Source organism: Sciurus vulgaris, assembly GCF_902686455.1.
Source record: "Sciurus vulgaris genome assembly, chromosome: 3".
Taxonomy (NCBI): Eukaryota; Metazoa; Chordata; class Mammalia; order Rodentia; family Sciuridae; genus Sciurus; species Sciurus vulgaris.
In genome coordinates, this window is record NC_136463.1 from 34,891,795 (window position 1) to 34,912,185 (window position 20,391).

At 37.1% G+C, this 20,391-nt stretch overlaps 1 protein-coding gene across 9 annotated transcripts in view; it reads right to left on the minus strand.

Moving 5' to 3' along the window:
• The window catches only part of TRIM37 (tripartite motif containing 37), a 171,021-nt gene that overhangs the window by 51,296 nt on the left and 99,334 nt on the right, over positions 1 to 20,391 (minus strand). For 6 of the 9 annotated variants that reach the window (XM_079131360.1, XM_079131359.1, XM_079131362.1 and 3 more), the window contains 3 exons: positions 16,734 to 16,862; positions 16,215 to 16,404; positions 13,853 to 13,971 (listed from right to left, as the gene is read on the minus strand). In XM_079131360.1, the coding sequence (XP_078987486.1) occupies positions 13,853 to 13,971; positions 16,215 to 16,404; positions 16,734 to 16,862 (438 nt within the window). The remainder of the gene's footprint in view (positions 1 to 13,852; positions 13,972 to 16,214; positions 16,405 to 16,733; positions 16,863 to 20,391) is intronic. The other 3 variants (XM_079131364.1, XM_079131363.1, XM_079131366.1) reach the window with 2 other exon arrangements.

Sequence of the window (20,391 nt, forward strand, 5' to 3'; positions counted from 1 at the left end):
TACTGAGAAAAGAAAAAAATTTCAATGCCAAATATTAAGAAAGCTGACATCCTTTTCAGTTAACATATAAAGGACACACCAAAGGTAATACACATAGCCTTTTTTCACGCACCTTCTATTACCTGACATGAAACATCTTCTGTGCTTTTAGATTAAGAATCATGAACTTGGGGATATCCACCATGGTGGACTAGAGGGATACTGCATTCCTTATCGCTCTGTAAATTGGGATTCAAGCAGAGGAAACACTGTTTCCCTGCGAGGCAGTTGTCACTGCCCACTGATCCCTGGCTGTTTACCCCATTAGTTCACCTTGTTCACCCACCAACTGCCAGCATATCACCTGCCTTTTGAATGCAGATTACTCACTGACCTCCGTCTATCATACACAATTAGGCCGTTTGCCCACCTCTTCCCTACACTGCCCATCACCCATGTCCATCCACTAATCATTTGTTATTAACCTGTAGACTACTCACAGACAGCCAACAGATGCCTGCTGCCCACAGTTGCCTGGAAATCCATTGTCAAAGTACCCGCAGGTTTGGTCACACACAGCTGCCACCATCTTGGGAGAAGAGTCAGGACCTGCAGGTTTTCAGCTGTGGCCACCACCATCTCAGGGCGTGGCCACCTCAGTCTGGGGACTCAGGTCAGGGCCTGGACATACATTGGGGTATTTGCAGGTCTAGCTGCACCTGAGGTCTTTCTGCTCTATGTGGTAGTGGCTGCCATCTGGCTGCCTCTTTGCAGGGTCACTCCTTTGTGTCAGCACATCCTTGGTGGTCTCTCTGCAATTTAAAAGGGCATTGAAATCTTGGGACTGCAGCGAGACAGGACCTGGGGAAGCCCAGGTCCACCTGATTGCAGCTAGGTTTGTGTGGGCCACTATGGGTCTGGCAAGCCTGTGGAAAGCAGGAGACTAGGGGAAGTTTCCTGGGGAAGCACAGATTGAAGAAACTGGAGGAAACTGGCCTCTCTCCAGTTCAGTGAGTCGAAGTGTGCAGGGAAAGAAGGGGCCAGCTACAACGGGTGGGAAAACTGGAAGAGGGAGTGAGGGTATTTTGCTATCGGCTCACCCACCCAACAGGTATGGCACCCACGGGACTGGAGAAGGAAGCAGAAAAAACTCTTGAAATCAACAGAAGCAATCATTCAATTTTCCATTGAGACTTACCTTCTTTTTTCTTTTCTTTTGCCCTCTCTCACATCTCTACCATCTTTGAATTCAAATGTTTCATGCATCAATGTACTGAGGAATGGGATGTCTGAATATATGACAGTTTTGTTGTATATTCTTATGTTTTTATTTTTTAAAAAACAATCTGTATATATTTTTTTCTCTCACTACTGGTCTCCTTGGATTCTCTTTCTCACTTCTCCCATACTAACAGCCGTCCTCTATTAATTCCTCCCTCACTCTTACTATAAAATTTTTCATCTATCTTCTCTCCCTCTCCTTCATAAACATCACATCTCACACTACTTCTGTTCCCTCACTATCCATCATTTGAAAACTATTGTTTATACTGTAGACAATAACTGAACACTTCATTTCTGTCTACTGTGACAAAACTGTACACAGCTTATTGGAGCCATTTGGTTTAAGGTGCTTTACTGTTTGCATTGGGTGCTGTTAATATCGGTCTCCCCCTAACAGGTGAGATACTGGAAGCCTTCAGGGACACTGAAAGACTAGAGGGTAGAATCTGTACTGCCTCAGCTCCATACCACTAGATGAGAAGACACATACACAACATGAAAAAACAAGGGAACAAAGTGCCTCAAACAAACCAAGATGTTCCAACAATAGAATCCACAATCAACACCATAGGGAAAAAAAAAAAAAAAAAAAACAGAAATTGTTTAGAAAATACATAGTTAGACTGATCTTCAAAATAAAGGACAGTGTTGGAGAGAAAATACAGGAAGTGAAAGATCAATAAAGAGGCAGAAATTATAAAAAGGAATCAAGCAGAAATCCTCAAAAGAAAGGAAACAATGAACCAAATTAAAAGATGGAAAGTATCACCAACAGACTAGATCACTTAGAAGACAGAAGCTTAGACAATGAAGACTAAATATATACTCTTAAAAATAAAGTTGACCACACAGAGAAGATGGGAAGAGACTATGAACAGAACTTCCAAGAAACACGAGGTAACATGAAAAGACCAAATTTAAGATTTTTTGGAACAGGCAAAGGCATGGAGATACAAACCAAAGGAAAGCACAGTCTTTTCAATGACATAATATCAGAAAACTTTCCAAATCTAAAGAATGAAATGGAGAATAAACTACAAGAGGCTTACTGGACCCCAAATGCACAAAATTACAGCAGACCCACACCAAGGCACATTATAATGAGAATGACTAACTTACAGAATATCAACATAGAATTTTAAAGGCTGCGAGAAAGAAAAAAAAAATCAAATTACATATGGGGGAAAGCAATCAGACCTCAGCTGATTTCTCAACCCAGACCCTCAACACCAGAAGGTCCTGGAATAACATATGTCAAGCTCTGAAAGAAAATGCATGCCAACTGAGAATTTTATATGCAGCAAAATTAACCTTCAGATTTGAAGATGAAATAAAAGTCTTCCATGATAAACAGTAGTTAAAAGAATTCACAACCAGAAAACCTACACTACAGAACAGTCTCAGCAAAATATTGCTTGAGGAAATGGGGGAAAAAAAAAAAAAAAAACAATGAAAACCAGCAAAGAGAAGAACTATACTAAAGGAAAGGCCAATCAAAGGAGAAACTAAGTGAAGTTAAAAACCAAATAAACCAAAATGACCAGGAATACAAATCATATCTCAATAATAAACCCTGAATATAATGGCCTGAACTCATCAATCGAAAGACTGGCAGACTAGATTTTTTAAAAAGGCCCAACAATATGCTGTCTTCAAGAGACTTATCTCCTAGGAAAAGACATCCACAGACTGAAGGTAAAAGGTTGGGAAAAAACATATCACTCACATGAACTGCATAAACAAGCAGGGGTTTCCATCCTCATATCAGACAAAGTGGACTTCAAACCAAAGTTGGACAGAGGGATAAAGAGGGACATTTCATACTGCTTAAGGGAATCATACATCAACAAGACATAACAATCATAAATATATATGCCCCAAACAATGTATACAAACCCTTCTCAAGTTCAAGAATCAAATAGACCACAACACAATAATACTGGATGACTTTATTATGGGCCAGGCTATATGGGCAATGACTAAACAGACTCCATTTTTTCCCTGAGACTCCATGTCATGTAGGAAATGCTTCTCCCATGGGATCACCCTGCCTCTGTACCCATCAATAGTTGCTTAGCATAGCATGTTTGCCTTACAAAGTGGTAATTCTTACACAATGTAAAATTGTTCACCTTTTGGTTCTCATTTTTCTTGGACAATGTACCCTGTCAGAGAATGTCTAAACATTAGTAACCATTCTTTAATTTATACTCAACTAGGGTCGTTTTGACCCACTTCCATTTCTGCTTATGGTACTAGATCTCATAACGTTTGTTTGTAGTTTTGAATCATAGCAACAGACACTCATTAACGTACTGACATGCTTTACTTATGGTATAAAAGGTGTAATCTAACCCCTGGAGGGGGTTGAAGGGTACACACTTGCAGCCTGCCCCTTTATCCCGCTAACTGGTAAATCTGGGCCACCAGTGGTAAATAAAAATGCTTCCATCTCCTGCTTTAAGACTGACTCAATGATTTATAGCAATCTTGACATAACTGTAACACACCTCTATTACCTGTGCATAGATCTTCCAAACAAAAACTAAACAAAGAAACTACAGAATTAAATAATACACTCAATGATTTAGATTTAATGGACATATATAGAGTACTTCATCTATTATAGAGCAAATACATTTTCTTCTCAGTAGCACATGGATCCTTCCCTAAAATAGACCACGTTATACCACAAAGCAACTCTCAGCCAATTAAAAAAAAAAAAAAAAAAAACAGAAATACTACCCTGCATTCTATCAGATCATAATGGAATGAAACTAGTAATCAATGATAAAATAAAAAATAGAAGATACTCTAACACCTGGAGACTAAGTAGCATGCTACTGAATGATGAATGGATAAAAAAAAGAAATCAAGGAGGAAATAAAAGAAATACTTAGAGGTAAATGAGAACACCAATACAGTGTATCAAAATCTCTGGGACCCTGTGAAAACACTAAGAGGAAAATTCATTGCACTGAGCGCATACATTAAAAGAATACAAAGTCAACAAATAAAATGATCTAACATTATATCTCAAAGCCCTAGAAAAAACAAATCAACACCAAAAGCAGAAGACAGGAAATAATTACAATCAGAGCTGAAATCAATGAAATTGAAACAAAAGAAACAATTCAAGAAATTGACAGAACAGAAAGTTGGTTCTTTGAAAACATAAATAAAATTGATAAACCCTTAGCCACACTAATAGAGGAGAAAGCTCAAGTCACTAAAATTTGTTATGAAAAAGGAAATACCATGATGAATACTACTGAAATAGAGAAAATAATTAGAAACTATTTTGAAAATTTATACTACAATAAAAGAGAAAAACGTGAAGACATCAACAAATTTCTAGAGACATATGATCTATCCAAACTGATGTAGGAGGACAAAAACAATTTAAACAGATCAATTTCAAGTAATGAAATAGAAGACACCATCAAAAGCCTACCAGCCAAGAAAAGCCCAGGACTAGATGGATTCTCAGCCACATTCTACAAGACCTTCAAAAAAAGAATTAACACCAATACTCCCCAAATTATTCCACGAAACAGAAAAGGAGGGAACCCTTTCTATTACTATGAGGCTAAGTATCACCTTTATACCAAAACCAGATAAAGACACATCAAGGAAAGAAAACTTCAGACCAATATCCCTGATGAATATAGACCCAAAAATTCTCAAAATTTTTGCAAACTGCACACAAAAACATATTAGATAGTGCACCACAATCAAGTGGGGTTCAGGCCTGGAATTCAAAGTTGGTTCAATATACGGAAATCAATAAACATAATTCATCACATTAGTAGACTTAAAGACAAGAATCATATGATTATCTCAATATATGCAGAAAAAGCATTTGACGAAGCACCTCTTCATGTTCAAAATACTAGAAAAACTAGGGATAGTAGGAACATACCTCAACTCTGTAAAAGCTATTTATGCCAACATTATTCTGAATGGAGAAAAACAAAGCATTCCCCCTAAAAACTGGAACAAGGCAGGGATGTCCTCTTTTCACCGCTTCTATTTAACACGGTCCTTGAAACTTTAGCCAGAGCAATCAGACAGATGAAAGAAATTAAAGGAATACAAATAGGAAAAGAAGAATTCAAACTCTTACTATCTGCCAACAACATGATTCTATATTTAGAAGATCATAAAAACTATCAGAAAACTTCGAGAACTCATAAATGAATTCAGCAAAGTAGCAGGATATAAAATCAAATGCATTTCTATACATAAACAACAAATCCACTACAAGAGAAATTAGGAAAACTACCCCATTCACAATAGCCTCAACAAAAATAAAATATTTGGGAATCAATCTAATAAAACAGGTGAAAGACCACTACAATGAAAACTATAGAACACTGAAGAAAGAAACTGAAGAAGACTTCAAAAGATCTCCCATGCTCTTAGGCAGAATATTGTCAAAATGGTCATACTACCAAAAGTGTTATACAGATTCAATACAATTCCTATTCAAATCCCAATGACAGTGATCCAAGATGGTGGATTAGAGGGTGACTGCATCTCCTGTCGCTCCAGAACACAGGAATCAAGAAGGGCAGGCATTGAGAGATTCGGATTAAAATAGAGCCACGGGGTGAGACTCCCCCACCGGGTGAAGCTGGGCCTGGGCAGCAGGCCTGGATAGGGGCGGCTTATCAGAGCAGGGCAGGGCAGCTAGAGTCTTCCCCAGGTAGCCCTGCTCACTCCAGCGGTGGGCTCCTCCCGCACGGCCAGCTTCTTGGAGCAGGCCCCCCAGTGAGAGCCTTTCTGCATAGAACCAGCTCAAAGTCCTGCCAGCAGCGAGCTCCAGCCTGCAGCCAGCTTAAGGGACCAGGACAGGGCAACCATTGACTTCCCCAAGCAGCCCTGCTCCCTCCGGCGACAGGCTCCTTTCACGGTCAGCTTCTCGGAGCAGACTGCCCAGTGAGAGCCTTTCCGCACAGAGCCAGCTCCAAGCCCTGGAACCAGGAGCAGGCTAGGGGCAGCTTTCTTGGGAAGCACTGCATTATCAAGTTCCTCTAAGACTTCAGGCTACTGAAGGCTGGGAGGTGATATACCGGAAATCTACAGGGACACTACAAGCCAACAGAGCAAATCTGCAATATCTCAGAGTCCCACTGACATTTGACCTATATGAGAAAACAAGGGAAGAAAATGTCCCAAACAAACCTAGATACTATACCAATAAAACCCAATGACAGCACAGCAGAAGAAATGTCAGAAAGGGAGTTCGGAATGTACATAATTAAAACAATCAGGGAAGCAAACGAGGAGATGAAAGAGCAAATGCAGACACTGAAGGAGGAGATGAAAGAGCAAATGCAGGCATTAAATGATAGCACCAAACAACAGTTAAAAGACCAAATACGGGAAGCAAGAGATCATTTCAATAAAGAGTTAGAGATACTGAAAAAAAAAAAAAAAAAAATCCTTGAAATGAAGGAAACAATAAACCAAGTTAAAAACTCCATAGAAAGCATAACCAATAGGATAGAACACCTGGAAGACAGAACCTCAGACATTGAAGACAAAATATTTAATCTTGAAAACAAAGTTGAACAGAGAAGATGGTAAGAAATCATGAACAGAATCTACAAGAATTATGGGATATCATGAAAGGCCAAATTGAAGAATTATTGGGATTGAGGAAGGCTTAGAGAAACAAACCAAAGGAATGAACAATGTATTCAATGAAATATCAGAAAATTTCAGAAATCTGAAGAATGAAATGGAAAACCAAGTACAAGAGGCTTATAGGACTCCAAATATACAAAATTACAACAGACCCACACCAAGGCACATTATTATGAAAATACCTAACATACAAAATAAAGACAGAATTTTAAAGGCCACGAGAGAAAAGAATCAAATTACATTCAGGGGGAAACCAATAAGAATATCAGCAGATTTTTCAATCCAGACCCTAAAAGCTACAAGGGCCTGGAACAACATTTACCAAGCCCTGAAAGAAAACAAATCCCAACAAAGAAAATTATACTGAGCAAAACTTACTTTCCGATTTGACGATGAAATAAGATCCTTCCATGATAAACAAAAGCTAAAGGAATTTACAAAAAGAAAGCCAGCATTACAGAACATTCTCAGCAAAATATTCCATGAGGAAGAGATGAAAAACAACGATGCAAATCAGCAACGGGAGGAACTAGCCTAAAGGAATAGCCAAATAAAGGAGAAACCAAATCATGTCAAAAAACAAAAATGAGTCAAATGACTGGGAATACAAATCATATCACAATAATAACCCTGAATGTTAATGGCCTGAATGCATCAATCCAAAGACATAGACGGGCAGATTGGATTAAAAAGAAAAATCCAACAAAATGCTGCCTGCAAGAGACTCATCTCATAGAAAGAGATACCCACAGACTAAAGGTGAAAGGATGGGAAAAAACATACCACGCACATGGACACAGCAAAAAAGCTGGAGTATCCATCCTCATTTCAGATAATGTGGACTTCAAGCCAAAACTAGTCAGAAGGGATAAAGAAGGACATTACATGCTGCTTAAGGGAAGCATAAATCAGCAAGACATAACAATCATAAATATCTATGCCCCGAACACTGGCTCATCCATGTATGTCAAACAAATCCTTCTCAATTCCAGAAATCAAATAGACCACAACACTATAATACTATGCGATTTTAACAAACCTCTCTCACCACTGGATAGATCTTCCAAACAAAAATTGAATAAAGAAACCATAGATCTCAGTAACACAATCCACAATTTAGACTTAACCGACATATATAGAATATACCATCCAACAAAGAATGAATACACTTTCTTCTCAGCAGCACATGGATCCTTCTCTAAAATAGACCATATTTTATGCCACAAAGCTACTGTTAGCAAATACAAGAAGATAGAGATACTACCTTGTATTCTATCAGATCATAATGGATTGATATTAGAAATAAATGGCAGAATAAAAAACAGAAACTTCTCCAATACCTGGAGATTAAATAATACACTATTATATGATGAATGGATAACAGAAGACATCAGGAGGGAAATTAAAAAATTCTTAGAAGTAAACGAGAACAAAGACATCATATCAAAATCTCTGGGACACTATGAAAGCAGTACTTAGAGAAGATTTATTTCATTTGGCGCATTCAACAAAAGAAGTAGAAATCAACAAATAAATGACTTAACATTACAGCTCAAAGCCCTGGAAAAAGAAGAGCAGACCAACACCAAAAGTAGTAGAAGACAGGACATAGTTAAAATCAGAGTTGAAATCAACGAAATTGAAACAAAAGAAACAATTGGAAAAATCAACAAAATAAATAGTTGGTTCTTTGAAAAAATAAAATTGATAAACCCTTAGCCGCACTAACAAAGAGAAAGAAAAAACTCAAAATTACTAAAATTCGGAATGAACAAGGAAATATCACAACAGACACGAGTGAAATACAAAACATAATTAGAAGCTATTTTGAAAATCTATACTACAACAAAACAGAAAACCTCAGACATCAACAAGTTTCTAGAGACATATGAATTACCTGAGCTGAATGAGGAGGATATACACAACTTAAATAAATCAATTTCAAGCAATGAAATAGAAGAGGTCATCAAAAGTCTACCAACAAAGAAAAGTCCGGGACTAGGTGGGTTCTCAGCTGAGTTCTACAAAACCTTTAAAAAGAAGAGCTCATCCCAATACTCCTCAAAGTATTCCATAAAATAGAAGAGGAGGGAACCCTCCCAAACTCATTCTATGAAGCCAACATCACCCTGATACCTAAACCAGACAGAGACACATTGAGGAATGAAAATTTCAGACCAATATCCTTAATGAACATCGACGCAAAAATTCTCAACAAAATTTTAGCAAATCGCATAAAAAAATATATTAAAAAGATAGTGCACCACGAGCAAGTGGGTTTAATCCCAGGGATGCAAGGTTGGTTCAACATCTGGAAATCAATAAATGTCATTCACCATATCAACAGACTTAAAGTTAAGAATCAAATGATTACTTCAATAGATGCAGAAAAAACATTCGATAAAATACAGCATCCCTTCATGCTCAAAACACTAGGAAAAACTGGGGTAGTGGGAACATTCCTTAACATTGTAAAGGCCATCTACGCTAAACCCATGGCCAATATCATTCTAAATGGTGAAAAACTGAAAGCATTCCCCCTAAAAACTGGAACAAGGTAGGGATGTCCTCTTTCACCACTTCTATTCAACATCGTCCTTGAAACTCTGGCCAGAGCAGTTAGACAAACCAAAGAAATTAAAGGGATACGAATTGGAAAAGAGGAACTCAAACTATCCCTGTTCACTGATGACATGATTATATATTTAGAGGAACCTGGAAATTCCACCAGAAAACTCTTAGAACTCATAAGTGAATTCAGTAAAGTAGCAGGTTACAAGATCAATGCTCAAAATTCAATGCATTTTTATACATAAGTGATGAATCTTCAGAAAGAGAAATTAGGAAAACTACCCCATTCACAAGAGCATCGAAAAAAATAAAATACTTGGGAATCAATCTCACAAAAGAGGTGAAAGACCTCTACAATGAGAACTATACAACACTAAAGAAAGAAATTAAAGAAAACCTTAGAAGATGGAAAGATCTCCCATGTTCTTGGATAGGAAGAATTAATATTGTCAAAATGGCCATACTACCTAAAGTGCTATACAGATTCAATGCAATTCCAATTAAAATCCCAATGGTGTACCTTACAGAAATAGAGCAAGCAATTAAGAAATTCATCTGGAAGAATAAAAAACCCAGAATAGCTAAAGCAATCCTCAGTAGAAAGAGTGAATCAGGGGGCATCACAATACCAGATCTTCAACTCTATTACAAAGCAAGAGTAACAAAAACGGCATGATATTGGTACCAAAATAGAAAGGTAGATCAATGGTACAGAATAGAGGACATGGACACAAACCCAAATAAATACAATTTTCTCATTCTAGACAAAGGGGCCAAAAATATGCAACGGAGAAAAGATAGTCTCTTCAACAAATGGTGCTGGGAAAACTGGAAATCCATATGCAACAGAATGCAACAGAATGAAATTAAACCCCTATCTCTCACCCTGCACAAAAATCAACTCAAAATGGATCAAGGACCTTTGGAATCAGACCAGAGACCCTGCATCTTATAGAAGAAAAAGTAGGTCCAAAATCTTCAACTTGTTGGCTTAGGATCAGACTTCCTTAACAGGACTCCCATAGCACAGGAAATAAAAGCAAGAATCAATAACGGGGATAGATTCAAACTAAATAGCTTTCTCTCATCAAAGGAAACTATCAGTAATGTGGAGAGCCTACAGAGTGGGAGAATTTCTTTGCCACTCATACTTCAGATAGAGCAATAATTTCCAGAATATATAAAGAACTCAAAAAACTCTACACCAAGAATACAAACAACCCAATCAACAAATGGGCTAAGGAAATGAACAGACACTTCACAGAAGAAGATGTACAAGCAATCAACAGATATATGAAAAAATGTTCAACATCTCTAGTAATAAGAGAAATGCAAATCAAAACTACCCTAAGATTCCATCTCACCCCAATTAGAATGGCGATTATCAAGAATACAAGCAACAATAGGTGTTGGAGAGGATGTGGGGAAAAAGGTACACTCATACATTGCTGGTGGGATTGCAAATTAGTGCAGCCACTGTGGAAACCAGTATGGAGATTCCTCAGAAAGCTTGGAATGGAACCACCATTTGACCCAGCTATCCCACTCCTTGGCCTATACCCAAAGGACTTAAAATCAGCATACTACAGAGATACAGCCACATCAATGTTCACTGCTGCTCAATTCTCCATAGCCAGATTGTGGAACCAACCTAGATGTCCTTCAGTTGATGAATGGATAAAGAAACTGTGGCATATATATACAATGGAATATTACTCTGCCATGAAGAATGATAAAATTATGGCATTTGCAGGCAAATGGATGAAATTGGAGAATATCACGCTAAGTGAGATAAGCCAATCTCAAAAAACTAAAGGACAAATGATCTCGCTGATAAGCGGATGAGGACATATAATGGGGGGTCGGAGGGGTTAGCATTAGGTTTAGGGTTAGGTTTAGGGTTAGGGTTAAGGAGGGAGGTAAGAGTGGAGGAAGGAAGGACTATATAGAGGGAAAAGAAGGGTGGGAGGGGTGGGAGGAAGGAAAAAAAGTAACAGAATGAATCAAACAACATTACCCTATGTGAATTTATGATTACACAAATGGTATGCCTTGACTCCACGTACAAATAGAGAAACAACATGTACCCCATTTGTTTACAAAAAAAAAAAAAAAAAAAAAATCCCAATGACATTCTTCACATTCTTCATAGAAATAGAAAAATCAATCATGAAAATTATTTGGAAAAATAAGAGACCCAGAACAGCCAAGGCAATCCTTCGCCAGAAGAGTGAGGCAGGAGGCATTACACTACCAGACACCTTACACTATGCAACACAGCAACAGTAACAAAAACGGCATGGTGTTGGCACCAAAATAGACATGTAGACCAATGGTACATGACAGAAGACACAGGGACAAACCCACATAAATATGGTTATCTCATCCGAGACAAAGGTGACAAAAATATATATTGGAGATAGACTATTCAACAAATTGTCCCGGGAAAACTGGAAATCCATATGTAACAAAATGAAATTAAACCCCTATCTCTCAACCTGCACAAAAAATCAACTCAAAGTGGATCAAAGAGAACAGAGATCCTGCACCTAATAGAGAAAAAGTAGGTCCAAATCTTCATCATGTCAGCTTAGGACCTGACTTCCTTAACAAGACTCCTAAAGTACAAGAAGTAAAATTAAAAATCAATAAATGGGATGGATTCAAACTAAAAAGCTTCTTCTCAGCAAAGGAACATTCAATAAAGTGAAGAGAGAACCTACAGAATGGGAAAATACCTTTACCACACGCACCTCAGGTAGAGCACTATCTCAGGTATACAAAGAACTCAAAAAACTAAACACCAAAAAAACAACCCAATCAATAAACGGGCTAAGGAACAGAACAGACACTTCACAAAAGAAGAAACAGAAATCAACATATGAAAAAAATGTTCATCATCTCTTGCAATTAGAGAAATGCAAATCAAAACTCTCTACGATTTCATCTCACACCAATAAGAATGGCACTTATCAGGATAATAAGTGTTGGCGAGGATGGGAAAAAGGTACACTCATCATACATTGTTAGTGGAACTGCAGATTGGAGCAACCACTTTGGAAAACAGAATGGAGATTCCTCAGAAATCTTGGAATGAACCCAATTTGACCCAGCTATCCCACTCCTTGGTTAATACCCAAAAGACTTAAAATCAGCCACATCAATGTTTACGGCAGCTCAATTCACAATAACCAAACTATGGAACCACTCTAGATGCCCTTCAACAGATGAATGGATAAATAAAATGTGGTATATATACGCAATGGAAAATTACTCAGTCTTAAAGAAGAATGAAATGATGGTATTTGCAGGTAAATGGATGGAACTAGAGAATATCATGTTAAGTGAAATAAGCTAATCCCAAAAAACCAAAGGCCAAAGATTTTCTCTGATAAGTGGATGCTGATCCATATTTGGGGGTGGCTAGGGAAGAATGAAGGAATTTTGTATCATACAGACAGAAGTAAGGGGAGGGGTGGAGTGGTGGGGATGGGAAGGACAGTAGAACGAGACAGATATTATTACCCTATATACATGAATAAAAAAAATTTTTAAATACTTATCACTATAAAAATAAATATTTTTAAAAAGAATAATGAACTTTGAAGAACATAGAATGTGTGACAGAATAAGTTGGTAGAGTTGAGGCTGATCAACACAAGGGATTTTTAAAATAAACCTTGGGACTGGTGTTGTGGCTCAGTTGTAGAGCACTTCCCTAGTACATGTGAGGCACCTAGGTTCGATACTCAGCACCACAATAAATAAATTATTAAAATAAAGGTATTGTGTCCATCTACAACTAAAAAAATATATTTAAAAAATAAAGTGTGCAATGTTTCTATAAGAAAAGCAAAGTAGGCTGGGGATGTAGCTCAGTTGGTAGAGAACTCACCTAGCATGCAGATCCTGGGTTCAAACCTGAGTAATACTCCCCACCCCCAAAAGGCAAAATGGTCCACAGACATCAATGAAGACTGACTTCAAAAGACAAAGATTTACAACTTACTATTCTAATTTGTTGTTTTAGGGCACATGTTCCTTTTAGGACTGTGAACATATCTAATTCATCTTTGCATATCTAGCAAAAATTCAATGTGTGGCACTGCCTTTGTTATTGAACAGGTGACTTTCCTCCTATAAGTGACTCTTTTATTCACATATGTCCTTCTAATTAGTAAATTATCCATTGTCTTCCGCTGTGCTTAATGTCCTAGTAAATCAAAATCAGTAGAACAATGAATGTTGTGTTCAGATCAAATACGTCACATAGATGTCAGTAACATAAACCAACCACTCCCTACCACCACAGTTACCACATAGCTACCGAAAGAGTCAGTATTTTTGCTATCTAATTATGACTTACCTTCATCAGGGGCAGCTGAAGCTCCTTCAGGTAGTATAGGTTGTAACTCCCCAGTTTCAGAATTATTTTCCAAATCAGACATTGGCATTCCTTCCAGACGACCTCCTTTAGCATTAGCCCTTGAGAAGGGAGAAAACAACTTGATAAAAAAACATAATGAGTATTTGGAATAATCATCTATATTTTCTTCTTATCCTGAAATTGTGCCCCTAAACAAGTAGGGCATAGGGCATATGCACTAATGTTTAATACTAAACTTCAAATTTTATTTTTAAAAATTTGACTAATGATTTATAATGAGAGATCATGAGGTAGTAAATTATATCATGTAAATTCCTGGTTGTGATATTATACTGTACATCTGAGAAATGTTATTGGTGAAAAAGTATAAGGTATGTAGAATAGCTCCATTATTTCTTTCAACTATATGTACGTTTGCAATCAATAAAACCTTCAATTAAATAATAAATACAGGGCTGGCGATATAGCTTAGTTGGTAGAGTGCTTGCCTTGCAAGCACAAGGTCCTGGGTTCAATCCCCAGCACTGCAAAAAAAAAAAAAAAAAAAAAAAAAGAAGAAAGAAAGAATAAATATAAGCAACAGTTCTAAATAATATGTTCTGACTAATATGGAAAGACTTTAGAGAGATTACTGAGAAAATAAGGTCAACTTTTGTATTAAAAAGCAAGAATCACAGTTGTTTAAAACAAAAACTGAGAAGACACAAAGGAAGAACAACAGGAATGTGTGTGGGCAGGGAGTTGGAAAACTAGGCTGATGGGATATAAAAATGGAGAAAATGTTCACTTAGTATGTTATTTCCCTTTCATTATGGACCACTTACTATTAGTACTTAAACTTTTTGCCTCCCAACTTTAATAAATCAAGCAGGGAAAAATCTTAAGAGCACCCACACAAACCAACACATACAATTCACTGTAAAAGGTGAATTATACCTAGCTGCAGGCATTTGTGTAGGAAATGTCTAAGGGGAAAAAGAACTATGTTCATGTGCATTTACTTTTTTTTTTTTTTTTTTTTTTTTTTAATATTTTTTGAGTTGTCAATGGACCTTTGCTGTATTTATTTATATGTGATGTGGAGAATTGAACCCAGTGCCTCACGCTTGCTAAGCAAGTGCTCTACCACTGAGCCACAACCCCAACCCCTGCATTTAATCTTGATAATTAAAAGCAGATATAAATACCTCTGGCAATAATATATTAAAGCTAGCTGAATCTTTAACTTGAAAGGAATATGTATAATACTAAGCTAGGTAATGAGGAAAACAAGATAAACTCCAGTAAACACCTTTCTACTTCTGAAAGGTGAGCTAAAAAGAAAATGAAACTACCAGGCATGGTGGTGCACCCTGTAATCTCAGCTACTTAGGAGGCTAAGGCAGGAGAAACACAACTTTGAGGATAGCCTAGGCAACTCAGTGAGAACCCATCTCAAAATAAAAAATAAAAAGGGTTGGGGATTAAAAAAAAAAGAAAGAAAGAAAGAAAAAAAAAAAAAAAAAGGCAGGGCAGGGTGTACTGGGGATGTGGCTCAGTGGTAGAGTGTCCCTGCTGTTTAATCCCAGTACTAAAGTAACTTTCCCGAGTTGGTGGGGTTACAGGTGTGTGAAAACATGCCCACCTCAAAATTTTTTTCAAAATCTCCAAGGTAAAATCATTCCATTGTTTAAATTCAGAAATGTATTTAATATAAATACATATATATTTAATATATATAAAATAGATCAGCAGGTGGATATTTATGACTCATCTAGCACATCCATAGACAATACATTCTATGAATATTGTACCTTTTGAATAGATCAACATTTAACTGACAGGATGTGAGATTTTGTTTCCTTGTAGAGAAATAAGGCATCAATTACCATATATCCTTTGGAGAAATTTCAACTGAGTTTTGAGAATGCTTTCATAAGACACAAAAAAGTTTAGCTTGGAGTAGAAATGCAATGATAAAACAAGATTGCTGAAAGTGCTCTGTTCTGTATAGAATATGAAACACACACGTGACACATAATACAGCCCAGCATGAATGTCTTTGAAATGTGTGGAATAGATTTAAATACATACACAGACCCCCTCACCAGAGTTCATACAGGTTATACATCACTGTTGTCCTAACTTCAGTGAAAGTAAGTTCCAACATATTTAACTTGAACTTCTGGTCCTATTTCATCCCATTTAAAAAAAAAAAGAGGCAGCAGCAAGGTCTATAACTGTTTAAAAGTTACATTTTTAATGCAATAAACTTTCTGCCCCTTAAAAAATACCCAAGAAATTAATTTTGTTCATTATGAGGCAGACTTAAAATTCTAAACAACAGAAGAACTTAATTTACCCCAAGGTGACCATTTTCCTTCTTTTCTCAACAGTGGGTAAGCCATTAAAAACTGCAACCACAACTGCATCTGAATCTAAAGTTTTACACTGCCGGTCTTCAGTTTTTGGCAGGATGTCACTTATGATGCCATGTGTCAAGGCTCGAGGAGAACTGTGCCTGCTCCCTGACTGAGAGCTTCCTGGGGAGCCTTCAAAAAGGAGAGATGGCAAATAAACATGGAAATTCTTAGATTAGAAAGATCTCACTACATATACATTTTAAAACTAAGTAAAAACATCAAAACAATTTAAAAATATAATCCAGTCTTTCTGATGCCAGGTGCTTAAAAAAGGAGTCCAGGATACATAGTCAAATGACCACATATACTTAAGGGTCTGATCTATAGTGAGATCAAAAAACTTCAAATCCACTTAAACATTTTTGGTGCCTTTCAAGGTCTAAAGTTACACACCAATATCAACTTCCAATAACAGACACCTACCCAATGAAATTATACTCTGAATTCCCCAAATTTACCTTCAGACAAAGTCTGACAATCCCCCTTTGATCGGGTATTTTCCCCAGAGTCCACTGCTCTTCGAAGTGAAAGACTACCTGCAACACTGGAGCGAGCTGGCTTGGGTGAATTATTCTTCTTGTTTGTGGCTGCCAAGACATTTAGAAACATTTTTTGAATATGATCAAATAGCACAAAATACACTACCTAGTCAGTCAAAGAAAGGTTTAATTTTATTCAAGGAAGCTTTTCTGTCTATACTGTCCAAAAATACACAGGGTACTTTTGTAGTTCCAATTAATTTATTTGAGGTTCTATAATAAAAGTATTCCTATTTTATTGTTTATGAGGTAGAATCTTAACTTAGATGAACTGTGAGCCTCACAAAAAAAGAATTACACCATTCTCAATGAAATTAAACTAAGAAACAAAAGAATAACCCCCAACACTTGGAGATTGTTAAATTATTATTGGACTAAAAAGAAAATCAGTCAGGTGTGGCGGCACATGCCTATGTGGGTCTAATAAAGGACACAATAAATGGTAGGTTGAACAATATCAAATTGCCGTTTTTGTAGTTAAAAACAATTGCACATTGGCAATTTCATTTGGTTCAACCTCTACCAGCTCAAAAACAAAAGTGTGTAAATATGGGAACTTGATTTTTTTTTTTTTTTTAAATGAGTTTTATACTGCTGGAAAGAAGGGATTCTTTAGGCTGGGCAGAGAGGCACGTGCCTATAATTCCAGCAGTTCAGGAGGCCGAGACAGGAAGATTACAAGTTAGAGGCCAGCCTCAGCAATGTAGCAAGGCCAGCCTCAGCAACTTAACTAGACCCTGTCTCAAAATAAAAAATAAAATAGGCTTCAGAAGAAGCTCAGTGGTGAAGGGCTCCTGGGTTACCAGAACCTCCCCCCAACCCCGCCACCAAAAAACAAAAGAAAATAAGATTCTTCGGAAACCATGTTCTATTCATTTGGGAAAAATAATCATCAGATTTAACTCTAACTCCATCATATATCAAACAAATTACACAGGGACTTATTTCCTAAATGTAAAATAAGAGGAAAAGAACAGTACCAGAAGAAAATAGGCTTAATTTGACAAGCCTGGAGTTAAAAAGGCCTTTCATGGGGCTGGGGTTGTGGCTCAGTGGTAGAGTGCTTGCCTAGCACATGTGAAGCACTGGGTTTGATCCTCAGCACCACATAAAAATAAATAAAATAAAGGTATTGTGTTCATCTATAACTTAAAAAAAAAAAAAAAAAAAAAAAAAAAAACTTAAGAAAAGTCTTCCAAATAGCTAAAAAGTCATGAATATTAATATATATGCCCAAAATAAAATTTTACATCTTTATAATTAGCTGGGGGGAAAAAGTAGCAATGGGGAGATATTTGCAAAATTTGTTGACAAAGGGCTTTTGCAAAAGTCCATCCAAAAAGTAGTTTTTCCTTAAAACAGTACTTCTTTGGATAAAATCTGCCAGTTTCTTGAACACAAAATGAAATTGGGTATTTTTTTCAATTTTTTTGTCTTTTTGTACTTTTTTTAACATTACTGAACTATTCATAATCACATTCCTTTTTCTACTGAACTGTATTCCCTATTTTAAGAAAATTCTGTATATTTTACAATTGTACCCTCCATAATCCATCTATACTGAATTATTTCCCCATCAGTATCAAACATTAATAAACTTCAATTTAATAAAATATATATGCATAGAGAACCCAGAAATAAACCCTTGTATATATGATTAAATGATTTCAATAGAGTACCAAGACTTCAATGAAGAAACTAAGTCATCAAACAAATGATATTAGGAAACACTGGATCCACATGCAGATGGATCCTTAGCTAACACTATATACAAAATTTAACTGAAACTGGGCATGATGGTGCACTCCTGTAATCCCAGCAACCCAAGAAGCTCACAAATTCAAGGCCAGCCTCAGCAATTTAATGAGATCCTACCTCAAAAAATAAAAAGGGCCCAAAGCACACCTGTAACTCCAGCTGCTTGGGAGGCTAAGGGAGGACCATTTTGAGTTCAAAGCCAGTCTCAGCAATAGGGAGGCACTAAGCAACTCAGTGAGACTGTCTCTAAATAAAATATAAAACAGGCTGGGGATGTGGCTCAGGGGTTGAGTGCCCCTGAGTTCAATCCCTGGAACCAAAAATAAACAAATAAATAATCATAAAAAGGGTTGGGGATGTGGCTCAGTGGTTAAGTGTCTCTGGGATCCATTTCTGGTGCCCCACCTCCCCCGCAAAACACACACACACACACACACAACCCAACAACAAACTTCCTGACTCCACAGCAACTCCAGTTTCTACCCACCTCATCACGAAACTTCCTGAGCATTTTTATGCTCCACTTTCTCACATCACTTATTCCTGTTACACTACTTCATGGGAATAGTTCTTTTTTTCCTTTCTTTTTTAGCAGTACTGGGGATTGAACCTAGGAGCACTCTACTACTGAACCACATTCCCAATCTTTTTGTTTTAAGACAGGGTCTCACAAAGTTGCTTCAGCTGGCCTCAAATTTATAATCCTCCTGCCTTAGTCTCAAATTACAGAGATTACAGGAGTGTGCCACCACACCTGACCATGGGAATAGTTTTTAAATGGCCACCCAACCTTCATGTTGACAATCTGCAATAGTATTTAACACAAGTAACAATTGTTTCTTTCTGAGATTTATGTTTTTGTTTGTTTCTTTGAATTATTATACAGTTTAGTTTTCTCCTACTTTAACGATTGCTCTTCCCAATTTTCATTGTTGGCTTCTCTTCCTTTACTTGAACTCTAATTATTAAGGACCTCAAAGTCAAAATTTCTCCTCTCCATTGAAACTCACCATCCTTGGCCCTATTCAGTTCCTGGCTTTAAATAACATCAGATACTGCTGACTCCCAAATATTTATATCCAGTTTTGATGACCTTCCCTGAACCTCAGACTTGGCTACCCTTCCATGTGCCCATGACTGTTACTAGGATATTTAGCAGACATCCCAAACTTAACATGTTTAAAAAGAATTCCTGACTTCTTGCCTTAATCTCCTCTGAAGTTCCACAACTGGTTTCTTATTTGATTTGCTTTTCAATAAATGATACCACTAGACATTTAAGTTGCTTAGGCAAAAAACTTAATCATTCTAAATCTCTCTTTCCCTAAAACTCTATCCAGGCTTTCTGAACTAGGATTGTGCGCAAAACTGAATCTGAGTGGCCTAAGACTTCTCTCCTATGCATCTAGAATAGTACTAGTTAAATACCATCCTTGAGAGAATTAAGATGGAACCACCAGTGAAAAAAGTTGCTGCACAATCAGGCATGGTGGCACATGCCTAAAAACCCAGCCTATCTGGGAGTTGGAGGCAGGAGGCACAAGTTTCGAGGTCAGCATGAGCAACATAGGAAGAACCCATCTCAAAGGAAAAAAAACAAGAAAAAAAGGTGGCTGTTAGGCTAAGCACCATTGTTAAAAATTACAAAATATGCCACCAAATTTTATATAAGCCGCAATGGCTCCTGCTTATAACCCTTTCCAAGCCCTTTCCCCAACACAGTCATCTTCTGTAAAGAGTAAATAATACTAATAGCACCCTCTTGAAATCAACATAAAACTCAAATACCTTATTGAGGTCTTACAAGACCCTACCTTAT